The 20,259-nt window shown below is 39.5% G+C and overlaps 1 protein-coding gene across 1 annotated transcript; it reads right to left on the minus strand.

Moving 5' to 3' along the window:
* Window positions 1-271: 271 nt before the first annotated feature.
* Window positions 272-18,438, minus strand: slc51a.S (solute carrier family 51 alpha subunit S homeolog). Its single transcript, XM_018265632.2, has 9 exons — window positions 18,358-18,438; window positions 12,405-12,499; window positions 10,840-10,994; window positions 10,628-10,701; window positions 9,674-9,832; window positions 6,551-6,662; window positions 4,886-5,032; window positions 1,483-1,588; window positions 272-1,147 (listed from the first exon to the last, which is right to left on the minus strand). Exons 1-9 carry the CDS (start codon window positions 18,390-18,392, stop codon window positions 1,032-1,034), a joined length of 999 nt encoding a protein of 332 aa, XP_018121121.2. The 5' UTR covers window positions 18,393-18,438; the 3' UTR covers window positions 272-1,031.
* Window positions 18,439-20,259: the final 1,821 nt, after the last annotated feature.

Genomic DNA, 20,259 nt, shown 5'->3' on the forward strand with positions numbered 1-20,259 from the left:
GGATACATATTTTTATTAACTGTCTTTCTGTTCAGACCATCCAGATGATTTTCTGTCCTTGCAACTGTTGCCTGGCTGTCTAGTATCTGGGACTGTTATAACCGTGGCAGATCTACTTGGAGTGAAGGGGGATTGCACCCAAGCTCGCACCCCCCGCCAGTAGTTTGCATGAAACTGCCACAAAAATTATCTCTGGAGGGTGGGCGGCTGCACAGCCTGCATCAGGGCCCCGCATTGTATAGTTACATTACTGCATTACAACTAAGTAAAATTGTGGGTTATGTAATCATTTATTTATATGGTGCCAGCAAGTTTCACAGCTCTTTACAATAATATTAGAACAAACAGTGGTCTTACAATATATGAACATACGTGAGTTACAGAATGAAACAGTAGAATTTCTAAAAATTTGCACCAAGTCTGCCAACCAAAGAAACCAATTTTAAGCCTAATTTACCAAAGCAGCTCTCCCTGAAAAGTCTACAAAATCAGACATAAATCACGGTGTTTTTCCCAGAATTCCATTATTACATTCATCGCAGGCACCCACTAAAGGTGGGCAAATTAGGGTGTGGATCTTCCTTATTGCATTTCTGTGTAAATGGTGTCACTTTGATGATGTCAATAAGAGCAGTGTCGTGTAATTCTCTAGGCTCAAGTCAGTTGCGTATGCAGGTGCAAAGGGCTAAGAGTTCCCTGGGTTTTCATTGCATTTATTATACCGTGTACTTTGCATAAAAATTGTGCATATTTTATCATAGTGGGGTAAGTAGGTGCAATGATCACTTTCCATTCCCTTTAATAAATAGGGATCAGTTGCAAATTATCTTAGAAAATCACTGTCTAACTCTCAACTAAGGTTTAATATCTTGAACAATTTTCATACACAGTAGAAACTATTTGTTGACAAACAGTGGAACCTGCCACAAGATGTTGATAATGACACACCTGAGAAAAAAATAGCAGTCAGAAGCAGTTTTTTTGGAAAGAAATGGCTTGCACATGTATAATGAAGTACTCTTCTTCTTTGATCATGCATGTTGTGTTTTAGAGCTGAATCCTGCCTCTTCGTCTCTCTTTCTGTATGCATTTCTGGCCACAATGGACAGGAGAAAAGTCTCCACTATGAGCAGATTGTTGTTCATTACTGTAAACAGAAAGATGCTTTTAAGCATTTATTTATTGCAAACGGATGTGTCTATTAATGGAAAAAAAAATCACTTGAATGAATGTGCAGTGTATCTGCCCTGAAACACACACATACAGTATAGTTGACATTGACATTCTCTGTATGCAAAAAACTATGGATTTACATGTGGTTTTAGGGCAAGGCAAAGAGGACATTTTCCCTAGTCTGACAATTTAAATAAAATTCATGTATTATTACAGAGTAACACTAAATATGCCCCCTTACCCCTTCCTACAGAGGACAAAAAGCCTAACAGAAGCAAACAAGCAAAAACAACCATCAGTCCTACTTACATTGAGATCTGGCTTTAGATGAATATGGAGGGAAACATGGTATTTGGCCTGCACCTGCCAGAATACTGAAGATAGAAGTTTGCACAGTTGTCAAGATGAGTAGGATCTGTAATAAGAAGAAGAAGATGTCAGAGATTGTGATCTGAATGCCAGTCTGGTACAGTATAATGGAAAAGGTGATGCCAGTGCACTTGATTTTACCCTTAGGTTCCCCTTCTCCTTATACCTATACTATAATGAAATTGTCTGCAGAAAAACTTAAAGGGGGTTATGTAATAAAAGCCACTAAGTTTGCCCAGGAGCAGTAACCCATAAGCAGCCAATCAGCAGGAAGCATTTACTGGTCACCTGTTTAAAAGCAAACATCTCATTGGCTGCTATGGGTTACTGCTCCTAGCCAAACTTAGTGGGGCAAATTCACTAATTCACAAATTCGAAACAATGCTAGCGCAACTCCGCAACCTTACGCTACCCCTGTGCGCAACTTCGGATTTTAGTGAATTTGCGAAGCGCTGGCGCAACTTCGCCGCACTTCGCCAGGCGTAGTTTCGCCAGCGCTTCGCAAATTCACTAAAATCCGAAGTTGCGCACAGGGGTAGCGTAAGGTTGCGGAGTTGCGCTAGCATTGTTTCGCCATATAAAGCGAAGTTGCGCTAGCGAAGGCTAATTTGCATACGGCGCGAAATTCAAATTTCAATGGAGGAACACGTATCTGCACTACAAATGCCTAGAAAATCTTCAAATCTGCAAATAAAAATTTTATTTTGCCCTACACATGTGCCCACTGTCTAGGTAAGTTGCCATGAGTTAGGAAATGTAGGGGGGAGGAAGGGGAGCCCCAAAAATTTTTCGATCTTTTTCAGCCTATCAGCCATCATGTAGAAAACATGCCAGCGTTTTTTGGGACTTAGAAAAAAAATTGACTTTTTTTTAAACAATCCCTATCTACTCTATTGCGCTTCGCCAGGTCTGAGGTGGCGAAGGAAGTCTAGCGTAAAAGGTAGCGTGCAGTACACTGCACGCGTTAGTGAATTTGCGTAGTTTCGTCGCTAGCAAAGATTCGCCTGGCGTAAGGTTGCGAAGTAACACTAGCGAAACGACACCAGCGTTCGTTAGTGAATTTGCGCAGTAGCGAAAATGCCAAACGCTAGCGAATTAACGCTAGCGTTCGGCGCTTCGCGCCTTAGTGAATTTGCCCCAGTGACTTTTATTACATATAGGGGTAAATATATACATGTGGATAAATTGTTTGCATTGTGTGAAGCTGTGCTGCCCAACTTTTTCCCAAAGTAATATAATCACTCTGCTTAATTGGAATCGTTAAAAGGTCCTATGCGTTTATTGAAAATGTAAAATAAACATTTGAACAAGTAATATGTCAGTTGGACAGGTTTTATTGAAATTATGATATTTTATCGAAGATACCAAACTTGTACACTGTGCCTTGGAAATGTATGCCCTGTGCCTGTTTTGGAGGATCATCTTCCCAGAATCTGCACACTGAGAAGCCCAACTAGCAGTATATATGGTTTGTAGAATGTTTGATGCTTTTTTAATTACAACATTTTGCTATCCTGCAATTTGGGAAGAAGGTGAACTTTAGTCAACATAGGAGGATAGTTGTTGTTCACCATGTAGATGCCATCAATAATCCCATTGCTCTTTCTAATAAAATGAGGTCTTTATATTATTATTATTATTATTATTATTATTCTTAACATGTATTTATATATAGCGCCAACATATTGCGTAGCACTGTAAAGTAAATGTGATTATACAACTACATCACATGAATTACATACATAGAACATATGGAGTAACAAACATCACAATCAATACAGGTACAAAAAGGTGAGGAAGGCCCTATGCATAGGCATACAGTCTAAAGTGAAGGGAGTAATATACAAGGTGTGAGAGTGGGCAAGATCGAATTAAGTGGGTGAGAAATATGGTACTGTATGTGGTGTTGCGTTTGGTAGTTAAGCAGAGTGAGGGTAGGCTTCTCGAAAGAAGTGCGTTTTCAGAGATTTCATGAAAGCAGAAAGGTTGGGAGAAAGTCGGACAGACCGTGGTAGTTTTGTTTAAGAGACATATGAAGTTCAGCGTATGAACTTTAGGGTACAGTATTTAGGGGGAACAGTAGAAAGATTGTCCGATTACTGTTTGGTTGTTATTCCAAAAGTTTAATGGCTTTAGGCTAGAATTGAGGTCACGTTCTCTGTATTAATCAACTGAGAATAAAAGGTGCTTACGGTGGACATTGATTCTATAAATAAGAGTCAATTGAGAGAATGTAATAAAAGTCGCAAAGAGCAAAACAATTTGCACTAATGAGAATAAAAATTTGCATTTCGCAATGTAATACTCTTCCTTAAACGGTTATTGCATTGCAAATTTTATTTGCGCATTGCTAATTTTAATTGCTCATTGCCCACTTTTAAGAAGTACTTGAAGGTGTCGTAATATTTTGGAGCAAACATAACTTTTTCAGTAAGAAATCTTATTACATTCAATGCGCAATATTAAATTCGTGCAAAGGCAAATTGTTTCGCACAATGGCATAACTTTTCACATTGCGAATATTTTTTCCGTTACTGACTTTTCTTACATTCCCTCAGTTGTCTATCTTTTTAAAGCTTATTTGCAGTACTTGTTTCTGTCTGTGATTGTCTGTGATTTGTTAGGACTATGGATCTCAAGCAAATGCAAAAATGACTCTGACATTCCTACTGCAATATGCAATTCAGAAGAACTTGAATGCGCTTCAATATGCAGATAAAGCTCTTTATACTATTCAATCTGTTCCAGAAGTCTAATAAAGATTTATGAAACCATTAAATAAATGTGCACATAACATACTACTTTTCAATAGGCCATCATGTACCCTTTAGTTGGGGGATGTGAGTGTCTAAAAGTTGCTGTGCTACATTATTGAAAGCAACGTGCAAGAATTCACTTTCACTGGCTATATCTTGAGAATTATGGGTGCAATTTGTCATATGTGCTTTCCTTATAAAAGTACTTCTACTTTTCTGCAGACATTGGAAATACACCCCTTTCAGCAAACCCTAAAACATTTTGATTTTGTATGCTTGGCTGTTCTTCTGTATTTTTATGAAATAATGGCCAAACATTCCAAATGTATATTATGCCAAGGTCAATCACGGCCATGTCTGGTCACTTAACATAATAGCTTGAGGTTGGTGGTTGAGCCTAATTACCAGTACTTTCTAAGGACTTTGTTGTTTAATTGTATATAAAAAAATATACTGTATGTATAATTTTTTTATAACATTGCATTGACCATATTAACAACACAGCCCCATGACTTTACAATCAAGGCCACCTTGATTGACCAAATATCTTTACCATCTTAGTAACCTCTGTTTATTTGAACTCTTACCTGGAAAACTGCAAACTTGGCCCCAATGTTTTGTTCACTGAGATTCATTTTGGCCTGGCGAAAAAGAATTCCTATGGGCCAAAGAGCAATTATGGTGGAGAAGCCAATAATTGTGCCCATCCAAAGAGCAAGGCTCTGAGCTGAGATCTGCAATGTCATAGAACACATATTGCATCAGTCTTGTCTACCCTGCACAACAATCATTATATCATCTGTTATTACATATAACAAATCTAATGGGCTGTTGATGCCATTCATTATAGGTACTAAACACATGCCTTGCACCCATTTACACCATTCACTGCCCATTCTGTCTGAATAATAGTATACAAAGGCACATATTGATGCAGGGTATCCCTGGAGCTACCACCACCATAAAGGATATAGTATAATTGTGTCATGACATCAACTCATTAAATAATATTTATAGTGCAGGTGCACTTTATCCTTCCCATCTGGATCAAAAGGCCAAGGAACTTAAGTGTAAGGAGTCCTAATTTAAAGGGGATCTGTCACCTTAAAGGGAACCTTTCACCTATAAAAAATATTCCAAATACTATTTTATCACATAAGTCAAGCAAAATAAACTTTAATTACACTATATAAATTATTTTAATCTTGTTTCCTTCGGTCTGGGAACTCCTAATTATAGCAAGCAGGCAGGAGCCATTTTGTGGACACTGTTATGAAGACAAGCCTTGCATCATCTCAGAATCTTGTTTGTGCACCAGAATGGGGGACCTGATGTCCATCCCCATGCCCTGGCTACACAATTAAATGGTAAAGAGAACTGGGGAATGTGGGGAGAGCAGTGACATCTAGGAAGTGCTGAATGGAAAGTGAAAGTAATTGTCTGTACCGCCTCTATGCCTAAGGCATAGAGGAGTGTCCCACAATATTTGATTGACAGATGAGATTTTAAATAAGTTTAAATCTTCTATGAATGCTTTAATAAAAAGTTGAGTTTGGTTTTCAGGTTTAATTTGAAAAGGACTTTTATTATACAGCTTTTTATGTCTGGGTGACAGACATAATTTTATGTAATTTTTAGAATTAATTCTAAATTGATTTCTATAAATATCAATAAATGTCAATAACTATAAACTTTACTTGCACTATATAAATTATTTAAATCTTGTTTCCTTTAGTCTTGGAATTCACAGAAAGCAGGCAGCTGCCATTTTGGAAACACTGTTTCAGAAAGTGATCCAGTCGAGGAAGAAAGAAACAGCGCAGGTCTGATGCTCTTCTGGTCAGGAAAGACGTAACAAAAGTTATATAAGGTTTCTAATGTTTTCCCTAACCAAAGGAACATCAGGCCAGCTCTCTTTTTTTCTTTTCACAACTTCCTCAAATTGATCACAGTTGGAAACTGGCCAGCAGGTGGCGATGTTGTAATAAAATTCATTCATATTAAAAGTACATATTTCCCTTAATATCTTGGATACTTAAAAAAATAATACTCTCTCGCACTCTACATTTACTTATTTTAAAGGTTTACATATCCTTTAATTGTACAGTCTTGTGTAGCAGACTTGTTCCTGGATCTGGCCATAAATGTAAATCTTTATCTATGGACATATGACTTTTAGTTGAATATCAGTCAACACACAAAAAATCCTCACACTGAGGTTTATTTTGTCTTTCAGGTAAAAGAACTCTTACATCGTCTGGGTTAAAGATTCCATCAGCCCAAAGGAACAAACCAATGAAATTGAATATGGGTTTCATGAATGCCATCTGGATAACAGCCAAGGTAAAGATGGTTACCTTCTGCCTGCAAAGGAAGCAAAAATATATTCAATGTATTCACTTTTTTTATGGGAACACTTCTTGGCAGCAAAACATAAGTACAGGCTAGAAACCAGAAAGTAACTAAAGGAAATGTTTCAATCAATCTGCAGCTTGCTACACACTGAGGCTCCTGTTTAGTATTTAACTGGGCTCATAACATTTCTTGCAAACATTCAGTGAAATCTGATAAACATACTCGTGGTTAGAGGTGCCAAGAAATATGTATGTGTAGTTCTGTTTTGACGTGTAGATATAGATGGGCCTACTGAGGGTTCTTGGCTCCATAAACCAAACTAACAGGGATCCGTGGCTACATTTAAATCCTATACATGGAGTCAAATTGTCGCTAGATGTATGAGAATGATATGAGGTATTTTACTATTCCCTCAGGCGGAGTGGAAGAGCTGTAAGGGGCGTAAGTGCATGCCCCATAGTGCTTATCCAAAGATCACTTCTACTTGGGGTCTGGCTGTGCCCTGCACCTCCTGACAGAGAAAAGGTTTGAGGTTTACCAGTGCCAGGAGCAGGCCAGTTCAGTCTACTGTCTTCCGTTGAATATTGGTCTCATATACAAAGGAAAATGAAGTCACCAGTTTCAAGATGCAATGTGCTTTTATTCTCCCCCAAGTAATGCACCATGTTTTTTGCCTACTACATGCCACCTCTTAACACCCAATAATGTTAGATGCAACACTTTAGTCCTCTGGCATGGATTCCCTAAATGAAGTACTGGGTGGAAGAAAATCATGTGGGTGGAACATAAGTGTCCGCTTATTTGCTCTGCTTTCACAAGGCACTCCACTTGTTTGGAGTCCTGTACTTTACTCCTGCTGTCATTTCAAAGAAGCCTCATACATGTAGGGACCCGTAGGGTTAATTCCCTACAGAGCCACATGTCTGAAAATTCCCTGTTGGCTGAGCTATGGGGTTTCCCATGGGCTGGACAATTGGGCCAGGGCCCTTGTGCTGGTGCAGCATGGCAGATACCGGAGGATACCACAAGGTGTCACTGCTGCACTACTTTACTATAAAAGGGAGAGCCATGTGCTCAGACAGCCATTATGATTAAGTTTTGGTCTTGCTGCTGACTGTTATTTCACTGAGGAGAAAGTGAATCCAAACCGGGAAAATGTAGGCTAAAGTGGAGTTCGATAGCCTGTCAAGGCTGAAGCAGGATCCTCCAATGCCTGGAAACTCAACCATGCGGGTTTCGAGCTTGGAAATGCTGGTTTGTGTGTTCACACTACGGAGAGTGTTGGGAGTTGTTGTTCAGAAATGGAAATCTTACATGCTCGCTCTATAGACAGTGCTGGTAGCTATGTCTGGAGGATAATACAAGCTGCAAATGTCCATGGTATGGATTCATCGCTGTGGATGCCTGCTCCAGCTCTGTGTGAGCCTACCCGTCTAAGTGAATCCCCAGGGTGAGTGATGCCAGGGGAGGGTAGAAAAAGAGAGGATCCAGCCATATTCCATTTGTGACACGGGCTTTGTTTATGCCTGCCACAAGGGAGCCAATATAAATCTGGAGGGAGAGGTATTTGGGCTGCTAGTGCTACTTGAGACCGATTGTACTCATTGGAGATAAGGGACTGAGACTCTGATTCTGCCAATGGAGTAGTGCGGGACTTTGTCTGGCACAGAGGGCCAGGAAATGGACTGCCACAGGTTCCCAGGGGAGTGGGTAATTTATGTATAATGTAAATTTCATTTTACTTACCCTTTAATTTACATGTTCTTTATACAAAGTCGATGTTTTCATAAAAGCAAAGTGTGTGTGTTGAATGTTATTCCTAATGGGCCAACCGCAGGTGGAGGCACTGCCAGAGAGGAGTTTCCCAGTACCTTTCACTTAGCAAAGGGGACTCAGTACCTGCATCGGTAAGAATTATGTGAAGTACAACCTTGGCACCAGGGGGTGGCCAAAAAGGGGTTACATACACTCACATTCCTAGGGAGTGTAACAGCATGTTTTTGCCTGGGTATATTCTTAGGGTTGTGCTTTGCAGGTCTGTTGGGAAGATTTTATGGAGCAGATAGGATGTGGTTAACTCTAGATACACATTCTGTTAGTACTGAAATGTGTTAATTTGTGATAGTGTGCAGGAACTTTTGGCAGGAAATAAATAACGTGGGACTGTGGCTGTTTCATGCAATCTGTTTGACGTGAACATGTTTTTAATGTAAAGCAATACAGGAACCAGTTGACCAAAAAAGCCACATTTAAGGGTTGGAGAGGTTTCTGAGGAAATACAGAAGGAATGAGTAAAGGAAATTTGATAGGAGAGAACAAGATGACCCCTACTGGTCTTCAAGTGTTTTATAGCAAAAACCCTGTAACAGGCTTTGGTAGTTAAACACCTCCAAAGAGAGCAGGTGAATAATGGCCAGGTTAGAAGCAATGAACAAGGCTTCTAGGAGCCACAAAGATCACGAGAGAAGGAACAGGCTGAGGAGCATTGATGTGGCTCCCAGCTGGAAATGTGCCCCCATAAACTCCTGATGGCCCTGTTGGAGCAAGTATTATGAGAAGTATATTCTGTTCAGTGTTGCTTTGTTTTGTATTTATGTATTGGTACAGCGCCACAGATGTATGTAGTATACAAGTTGTATAGTTGTGTTGTATGGGTTGTGTTACGTCATAATCTGATATACTTTAACTATTTTGTAATTGTCAATTAAGGCCATGGGCATTTAATATCAACTAAGCTTAATTATCTTATAGTGATTTACTTTTGAGACCTGTTATCCAGAATGCTCAGGACATGTGGACTTTCAAGATAACTTTCTGTAATTTGTATGTTCATACCTTAAGTCTAATAGAAAATCATGTAAACATTAAATAAACACAATAGGCTAGTTTTGCTGCCAATAAGGATTAGTTATATCTTAATTTTGAGTACTTAGTAGTAGATAGTCAAAAGCAAGTTTAGTAGCAGCAAGCCCTGCTTGGCAGTTGTGGTATAGTTATTGGTAATAACAAGAAAGTCTTACTTTGTGAGCTTAATGCGGGGCAGGCAGGGGCAGCAACAGCAACAAGGCCCAGTGTTGATATTGACATCAGTATTTTCCATTTTCTTAACCAGTGCATTCTTTCCTCCAAAACCTTCGATAATAACTGTCAGAATCAGGTAGAAACAGATGGCAAAATACCTAATAAAGCCAAAAACGTTATAAGCGACAACAATGCTTTTGAATGCTTTGGCATTTGAGAATAAACAAAAATATGACACTAAGGCTATCTATTTTTATATCTATTTTTATAAAGAGACAGATGTCATTTGAGTAGCTACCATGGGTCATTGATACAACTGCTACTGACACTGTTTTAAAAAATTATTGGTATATACAGTATGGTCTCTAGAACTCAGTTTCCAGCTTATGTCTCTTTTTGAAAACATAACTAAGACATTGGGTCCTAGGGATGCATGATGAAAATAGTTAGTATCTTTTTAAAGGAGAAACTACAACCCCCCCCCCCACACACACACACACACACAAACACAAGGTCCCAGCCGACATCTTCTGGTTCATTGTGTAGTCTTTGGGTGTCAACGGCAATTTGCACATGTGCAGCTGAAGCCAATTCCTGACTTGGCCCAACTGCACATTCTCCAGCAAGCTTCATGACGCCGAAGAGACCTGAAAACAATACGAAGAGACGGAAGATGGCGACTGGGAGCTCCTTCTCTGCATTTAAGGGTCAGATTTTTTAATTGGGTGAATTTTTCTGTGGTGAGCTCTAAATTCACCCTTTGATAAATATGTCCCTAAAACGTGACATCCAGTTGTAGCTCTGCATACGATCCAGGGGCACCATTCATATTACATATATGGTAACCACAGTGCCCATCACTAAAATGGCAGTTTGGAGCTAAATTTTAAAAGCTTATCAAAGCACAACTAAATTGAATACTGTATTCCATACTTCTTGTAGCTGGTACTCACGTGCTTATACCCATATCCACAAACATGGAAGCACGAGGGATCCATAGTCCAAAACAGCTAAAAATGCCGATTATCTGAAAGAGTGAGAGATAATATATTTATAACAGTGAATAGGAGAGACATAGGCAAGAAATGTCAACCAATTACAGTTTTAGTATTAAGAATAGAATTAAGCATATCTAAGGGGGGGGGATTTATGAATGGCTTCTTACCGTGGGTGATGCACTGCTCCACAGGAGTGTTTTCCTCTTAACTGGACAGAGCACTTTCCTTCTGAGGTAGAAGGCTTCTTCCAAGTACAGGATCAAAGATATAACGACAAGTGTGGTCAGAATTCCAAAAGTGCAGAGATGCAGTGTGTCCAGTTCTGGAATAAGAGAACATGTAGTTGGCCACAGAAACAAATAAAAATGGGATTTGCCTTTCAAAATGTTGAGGACCTGGAGTTTGCCTGATAATGGGCCTTTCTATAACTTGAAACACCATGTATAATCTTTGCCATTCCCTGCATTTATAATGGGCTCGATAACATTGTTAACAAGGAAAGGTAGTTTATTTAAATGACCCACTTTGTGGAATGGCATTTCAATAACTGTTTTTCACAGAATAAAGTTCATATGTGTTTCTTTAACTGAGGATAAGAAAAAACACAAAAAAAGAAGGGTATGTGGATGTTTCCTTGTGGACTATAGACCACTGATAGCAGAAAATGGTAGCACCAGTGGTAGGTGATAGCACACAAAGAAAAGTCTGCGTGTCCTTCCCATTTAATATTATTGTATTGAGATTGGCATGGAGCAGCCTGGGGTAAGTGACTGATGGGCTGGTCTATCTTTTTAAAAGACATATGTTCTTGAGGTTCTACCTTCTGCCCAAGTAATATAGTAGCTCAATAATTTGTAGGTTATCCACCCAACTTGAATCAGAGGGTGAAATATATCTTCCTGACTACAAATGGGAAATTGAACCAATATGTGTTCAACATGTGTTTTATATATATATATATATATATATATATATATATATATATATATGTGTATATATATGTATATATATATAAACACATATATGTATATGTATTTTTTAAGCTGTAATATTGGTGTGGAAGCAGCCTTCTCAGTGTAATGTGCCTGATTCTGAGTTTTGAGAAGGAGCCAGCATTTCAGGATGGAACTGCTTTGAGACTGCTATTGTTTCTTCTTTCTCATTGTACTTCAATACGACCCAAGTCATACTCCCTAGTGGTAGACATGAGAATATCACCCAAGCAAGACAAAGCAAGGTTTTTTAGGGAACACTTTTATCAATGCAAAAGAATCATTTAGCAGATGTGCCAGGTAGCTGATATCTTGTTAGCTGCCAATTTTTCTGGGAAGAGGGGTGATATTACTCCAACTTGCAGTGTAGTAGTAAAGAGTTACTGAAGTTTACCAGAGCACAAGTCACATGACCTGGGGCATCTGGGAAACTGACAATATGTCTTGCCCCATGCCACATATAGAAAAATCTGTTTGCTCATTTAAGGGGGTTGTTCATCTTTGAGTTAACTTTTAGAATGATTTAGTATGAACTGCAACTCAGTGGGCCTGATTTATCAACACTGGGCAATTTACCCATAGCAAATGGGTAAAAAAGCAACGTAGAACAATAAATGCAACAATTTGATTGGTTGCTATGGGTTGCTGCCCCTGGGCAAACTTGCCCAGTGTTGATAAATGACCCCCAGTGACTTACTCTGATTGTCTCTAACTAAAATGTACTAAAATGTAACACATACGATGTGGCAGCTGGGACGCGGCAGGGGGTTTCGAGAAGCAGGCTTTTGGAACACTGTAATTGGCAATAAGAAGGTCGACTAGCTGCCGTGGGATTCTGCAAGATAAAGAAATTAGAACATTAATGCCTTTTTCAAGGGAAACCATAATATGACAGCAAATGCACAAACCCATTTACTATATATATTAAAAAAGTATATAGATCTTTGTCTAGCAACAATTAAAGAGGGAGGGTGCTCTTACAATTAACTTTTAGTATGAAATAGCCAACAGTGCTCGCAAGCTACTGGTTGGGGATCACTGCTCTATAGTTATACCACTGCTAGCAAGTGTAACAAGGGAGTTACTGCCCTCCATGAATATGAAGCCAGTTTCATTTTAGCTCTTCCTGTCACTTCTTCTCCCAAGAACTCCCAAGGACCTTTAAAGGGTCGGCTTCCTCTATAGCATTAAAATCCCAAACCCCTCTCGCCCCACTCACGCTCTTCCAGTTCCAGTTTGGTAGCTCTGTGTCACATGATTCTAACCAAACACAGAAGCACAGAGGGAAACAACACTTTCTTCTATATTGTATCTAGAGACCGGTAATATTTTTGAACACTATTCCAAGTGTACCAATTAGGTCAAGCAAAGCTACCACTTGCATGAAGAATATGAAGAAAAAACTAGAGACAGAATGCGGAGCCAATCAAGTTTGATGACCTAACTTAGCCTCGAGGTTGCAAATATGACCATTCCTTCTCATTGAGACTAATCCTGTTAGCAATACAACCAATTCAAGAAACTGTTCTGAAATCACTGAAACTTTATGGAAAGGGATCATTTTAATCTCTGGAATTTTGCACCTATGTTTGCCCAGAGAAAACATGGTGACTTAATATAACTTAAACTCCATTAACAAAAAAGCCTCTTTCATAGGATAACTCCAAAATATCCTGGTAAATCATTTCACTGCAACCTACGACCCTTCATTTTGGGTAACTCCGTTTTTCTTTGAGCCAGCGAGTGGAAAGCCAACAAAATGTAACAAACCCCACTAATGATACAGTATATACTATTTGTGGTTTATAGATTTAAGCCCCCACATTGTCTGATGCTGTTACAGAACTAAATTCCTAAAAACTGAAAAAATCTTTCCACAGATTCTTGAACTTGATCAACACAAACTAAAAGTTTTTCAAGATTTACTTGAAAAAAAAGTTAAATTTTTTTCCTGAACCTCAACACCTACAGTATTTAAACTATGTAAATACTATGTATAGATATGGGATCAGGAACCCATTATCCAGAAAGTTCTGAATTACAGAATGGATGTCTCCATTACAATCAACTAAGCCAAATTTTCCTTTTTCTCTGTAATAATAAAACAGTAGTTTGTACTTGATCCCAACTAACGTATAGTTAATTCTTACTGGAAGCAAAACCAGCCTATTGGGTTTATTTTATGTTTACATGATTTTCTAGTAGACTTACGGTATGAAGTTCCAAATTACAGAAAGATCTGTTATCCGGGAAACCCCAGGTCCCAAGCATTCTGGATAACAGGTCCCATACCCGTACTTGTAATTGCTATTTAAATATATAAATATTGGTGTGTAATTAAGTATGAGGCTTCCACAGGTTACTGCTTTCAAAGCTCAGTAGTGCACAAACATCTCCAGGATCCTGTTGGCAATATAATTCATATCCCTGTTTAACTGACAACTGGCGGCAGTCAGCCATACAAACAGGATAAAACTGCAAGAAACCTATTGTGTTAATTCCTACTGCACCTGGATTGCAATTTATTATTCATTCAAATAAACGTTTGCTATTGTTACAGTATAGCAGTATATGCACCAAATCCGGGATTCGGCCAGGATTCGGCCTTTATCAGCAGGATTTGGATGCGGCCGAATCCTTCTGTCCGGCCGAACCGAATCCGAATCCTAATTTGCATATGCAAATTAGGGGAGTTTCCGGAAATCACGTGACTTTTTGTCACAAAACAAGGAAATAAAAATGTTTTCCCACCCCTAATTTGCATATGCAAATTAGGATTTGGTTCGATATTCGGCCGAATCCTTCGTGCATCCCTATTACAGTATATAATATATATAACTTATTTATGACATTTTTACCCATTTCCTCCCAATTATGCAGTTTAAGCAGGGTTGGACTAGCCTGGTGGGACACAGGGAAAAAAACAGGTGGGTCCTCATGGGCCCCGCCGGGCAAGCGCTTGCGCACCGGTAATCACAGTAGGGGGGGGTCCAGAGGGGTGCCCTGGACAGCAGTCCCTGCCCCCTGCAGGCAACTTCAATAGAGCTTCAGTTAGAGCCAGATGCCTTTAAGCTGGCCATAGATGTGCAGATTTACCTTCAAATCGGACGAACGATCGTTCTGTGCCATCTTCCGACTTGCCACTAGCCATTCAGATCAAATAAAGTAGTAAAAGAACGTATCAGGCGATGTTCTGCCCCTGACAGCAATCGTTCAAAGTTATGTCTGACAAAAGCTAGTGACAGTCTTCCACTGATATCGTCAGATCAGCAATACATACAGAGATATTATCGGTAGCCGACAGAAATGTTCTGACCTGTCCGGTCAACTGAACGACAGATCTCCATCTCATGATAGATGCCAGGACACTCCACACACGGCCCGAAAATTGTAGGAAACGGAGATTCGTATGATCAAATCTCTGTGTCTATGGCCAGCTTTAGAATATGGGCACACAGGCTTATGTCAGCTGGCGCTGCTGATAATTTGTGATTTATAGCAGGTTATTTTGAGAGATTTCACAGTATTTTAACACCATACATCAAGCAAAATGTCCAGACCTTGTTGATAAAATGATGCCACCTCCACTACACATCACGAGGGCTATGGATACATTCTATTGTGATAAAACAACTTTTAATCTGAAAGGAAAAATATTAACTATTATATTATTGCTTGGATGTCTCCTAGCTGTGATTGTCACAATTACCATTCATGGCTGTATTGGTTCATATAATGGCCCACCTGGCCTATCATGTGATTGGCCCATTCTGGGAGCTGCTTCTGTGGTTGGCAGAAAGAATCAAATCCTGTTCTGTGTTTATTACAGGTGCTGGCCCCTTTCTGGCTTAGAAAAGTGGCTGTTACAAATTCCATGTTGCTAGTCTTTGTGCTGAAGATTAGAGGGCACAATCTAGGCTGTGTCCTGCCATGAGGAAATCAAGAGACCCCCCGGCTGCAAGTCAACACAGCTGAATATCAGCATCCCGTGGCCAACAGTTCCCCATTCCTGGCACATCCTATGAACTAGAATACTTGGTGCAGGCTAGCTACCGTTCGTTGCTGTTGGACATTTATAGATGTGTAGTTGCAATACTTCAATAAAGTACCTCATCCTGTTATGTGGACAGTTTCTTTGGCTTCTGCCTATGTCTGTGAAGCCAAGGCGTGTGTGCCTGTGACACCTACATGGGTGATCCTATCAGCCAGAAGAAAATAAACTGTGAAACCTTTCTATTTCATTTGTAAGTCATAACAAACTGAATTTTTTTTCAGCACACCACATTCTGCAGCATATAAAATATTCATATTAAGATTTACATTTTGGTATATGTGCCAATTTACGATTGAATGAAATGTATTAAACGCACATTCAGCATAGTACTGTCCTGTAGGCTGTCAATAGAAGAGGGCCTCAAATCACTAACCTCTTTTGATCTAATTTGATGTAATTTAGCCCAAGGCACAAGGTGGCATAGGCATAAAAAATGATCCTTTGGCAGCTCAGACTGTGAATTCACTATTTAGGATGGTGGCAACAACTGAAACTCTATATTCTAGACGCAGGCATGTATGATTCCATCAGACCTGCTGGACTTGTATTGTGTCATCCTCACAATATTCAATGGAAATTCAATGGAAATTCTACGGAGATAGAAGACAATAATGGCAGACAATATGGGGCAAATTCACTAAGATCCGAACTTGCGCAGGCGACAGCTTCGCCACACTCCGCCAGGCATAGTTTCGCCAGCGCTACGCAAATTCACTAAAATACGAAGTTGCGCTCAGGGAGGCGAACGGTAGCAAAGTTGCGCTAGCATTAATTCGTCAAGCAAAGCGAAGTTACGCTAACGATGCCTAATTTGCATATGGTGCCAAGTTAAAGTACAATGGACGTATATGTAGCAGCAAATACATTACACTACACAAGCCTGGGAAAGCTTCATAAAATAAAATAGAGCTGTTATTTTGCCCTATACATGTGCCCACTGTATAGTTTAGCTGCCATATGTTAGGAAATGTAGGGGGAAGGAGGGTACCCCCAAAAAAATGTAAGATCTTTTTCAGCCTATCACCCTTAAAAAAGGAAAAGACGCCAGCGTTTTTTGTGACTTAGAAAAAATTTCAACTTTTTTTGAAGCAATCCCTATCTACTGTATTGCACTTCGCCTGGTCTCAGTTGGCGAAGGCAAGTCTGGCGTAAGAGTTAACGTTCATGAAAATCCGCAAGTTAGTGAATTAGCGTAGTTACGTCCCTTCGCCATATCGCAACTTCGCCTGGCGTAAGGGTGTGAAGTAGCGCTAGAGTAGGTCCGCTTCACTAGCGAATTTACGCCAGCGCCCGTTAGTAAATCGGCGAAGTAACGAAATGATGTCACGCTGGCGAATTTGCGCTAGCGTTAGCCACTTCACGCTTAAGTAAATTTGCCCCAACATTCCCTCCATGATTGCATATTTACAAAAATACTCTAGGGGCTAAATGTACTATTTTTAACAAACCTGCATTATCTGCGGCATGTCTGCAATTTTACGAAAAGGTTACCAAAAAGATAATTATCCACTGTTTCTGAGGTCCTTTTGACAGTGGTGTAACCCCCTACTATTTTTGCTGTGAAGGGCATGACTCACAACTGTATTATTTGGTCACCCTGCTGGTAATGTCTCAAAATCCCTTTGCCATTTGTATAATCAAATATCATCTTATGCAGACTTGTAATCCGTCTGAAATCAGAAGACTTCTGCACATTCTAATGGAACACATGAACACATGAACCATAAAACTAAGGTCTTTTTCTGGCCTTTTTATTAATTTCAACATTTTAGATGCAGTGGCTTCAAAAACTAGGTTTAAATGGGTTGTTCACCTTCAAGTTAACTTTAAGTATGATGTAGAGAGTGATATTCTGAGATAATTTGCAATTGGTTTTCATTTTTTATTATTTGGAGTTATTTCGCTTTTAATTCAGCAGCTCTCCAGTTTTCAATTTCAGCAATCTGGTTGCTAGGCTCCAAATTACCCTGGCAAACATTCATTGATTTGAATGAGAGACTGGAATATGAATAGGAGGGGCCTGATTAGAAAGATGAGCAATTCAAAATAGCAATAACAATACATTTGTAGCCTTAGAGAACATTTATTTTCAGGTGGAGTCAGGGACCCACAGGTAAAAGCTGCAATGAGTCAGAGAAGAAGGCAAACAATTCAAAAACTATAGAAAATAAATAAAGAAGACCAACTGAAAGGTTGCTTAAAATGAGGCATTCTATAACATAATAAAAGTTAACTTAAATGACTGCACTTCATTACTGCCCTTGTGTTATTTTACAAAGGTTAATAAATGAGCCCCAGTATGATTTGCATTTGATGTGAGTACATTTCTTGCTTAATATGTAAATGTATAATTTCCACTTTGTATTATAAACATTATAAATAATCATCACTATCACAAAATGTAACATACCTGTGACATACAATGTCTCTCTGAAACAGACACACAAAAGCATATAGGATAAATATCCTAAAAAATGATCATCCTGCATAAAATAGTTTTGGGTAATTGGTAATTAGATTTGGGTTATATTACATTAAAACAAAGATATCTGCATCTGTTTTCCTGCTGGAGCTGTTTTTAAAAAAAAAACCCATTCAAGTATGCCGTTTCCCCTAGCCTGGCTGCTGAATGGCTGTACCTGGGGTCTGGGCGAAACTCCTCCATAGATGCCATGTTGCTGAAAAGCTTCAATTGGCTTTGGTCCTGAGGCTTCCACGGCTGTGATAAGTTCTGTGCTAGGGATGACAGTGCCTCCAGGGCCTATGCATCATCTGTTTACTTGATCCAGTCATGGCTGTGAGTTCATTGATCCTCATTAGCAAACACACTCTCCAATTTTTGTCTTTAAACTTTGAATTTTCTATTATAACAGAGGTTTCCAGAGCAGTGCTTGTACCTGCAATTGTGGTCATCATCCACACCACAGAGACCACAGTTTTAGAGGTACTCCTATGCATAGAAATTACATAATTATGGGACATTGAGGTTTCAGTTATGTAATACCCAAAAAAGCGATCCCAGGAAAAGAACCCCCATTTAATTATAGCTAGTCTAGGGGCCCTCATTCTGAAGTTGGAAGGCTCACTCAGTCCCTGTATTCTTCCAGAAAGACATTAAAACCATTGACCAAAAAAATGAAGACCAATATAAAGTTATTTATATCAGTTTTTAAATTGGTCTGGAACTTACAATGCTCACTGGCCATTGCAAAATATAGCAATACCCCAAATGAGGACAGTGCCAGTATTACTATATTTACCAGCAATGTGGTTACTGGTAAATTTGTAATACCCTTAAATTGAGGCCTGCCCACTTAAGCCCCCGATCTACCCAAGCCTTCCTCAGTCTCTCGCTGATCTGCCCTGGGCCACTCCATTGTGTCATTCTGCCTCATTTCATCTTTACTGTGCCCCGTTGTATCCCCCCCCTCTTACACCACAACCCACTCCTTTTACATCATGGCACTGTTCTCCCGCTGACTGGTAAACATAGAGGGGACCCTATGCTAATGTTAAACAGGGCTGCTCCTGCCATGAGGCAAGATGAGAACCTTGCCTCAGTCGTTAGCGGCCGGTTACAAGGGGCGGCAAAAAACTGCCTCTTGTAACTTTAAAGGAAAACCATACCCCCCCAAACAATGTAGGTCTTTATAAAAAGATATTGCATAAAACAGCTCATATGTAAAACCCTGCTTCATATAAATAAACCATTTTCAAAATAATATACTTTTCTAGTAGAAGGTGCCATTGGGTAATCATAAATAGAAAACTACCATTTTAAAAAATAAGGACCGTCCCCTTGGATCGTACGATTCACTGTGCACACAAACATACCAAACAAACCATACTTGTTAGGTCACATGAACCAATTAACAGACAGAGTTCTGTCTTTTGCTTCAACACTTCTTCCTGTTACAGTTAGAGCTGCAGTATTTCTGGTCAGCTGATCTCTGAAGCAGCACACAGACCATCACGAAATAGTGGTTCAAAGCAAGAGATGTAAAAGGGCAAGATTCACTTAAATATATATTTTCAGTTTGGTACGATAATTTAATAAGCCACTTAATATTATGTAAACTATCTGTTGCTTAAATCAGGGGTCCCCAACTACTGGGACAGCCTTGAACTGGGCCGCTGAGCTTAGGAGACAATTAAAGCGGTGCACCGAATTGGGCGCCAGCATGCCCGAATTGGATATCGGCGCTCCAGAATTGGACGCCGACCGCTCCCGACCCCCTCACCCGGTCCACCGGTCCCCTGGCCAAAAACAGTTGGGGACCCCTAGCTTAAATGTTCATTTTTGGGGTATAGTTTTCCTTTAAGAGCCTATTTTACGGGCTTTACCCCAGAGAGCACTATTGCTTTCATTGCACTAGCGATATGGCCCCCCCTTTGACCCTCTCAGAGCTTAAAGGAAAACTATATCCCCAAAATGAATATTTAAGCAACAGATAGTTTATATCATAGTAAGTGACATATTCAAGAATCTTACCAAACCGGTATATATATTTAAGTAAATATTTTCCTTTTACATCTCTTGC

This window comes from Xenopus laevis, chromosome 5S, assembly GCF_017654675.1.
Source record: "Xenopus laevis strain J_2021 chromosome 5S, Xenopus_laevis_v10.1, whole genome shotgun sequence".
NCBI lineage: Eukaryota > Metazoa > Chordata > Amphibia > Anura > Pipidae > Xenopus > Xenopus laevis.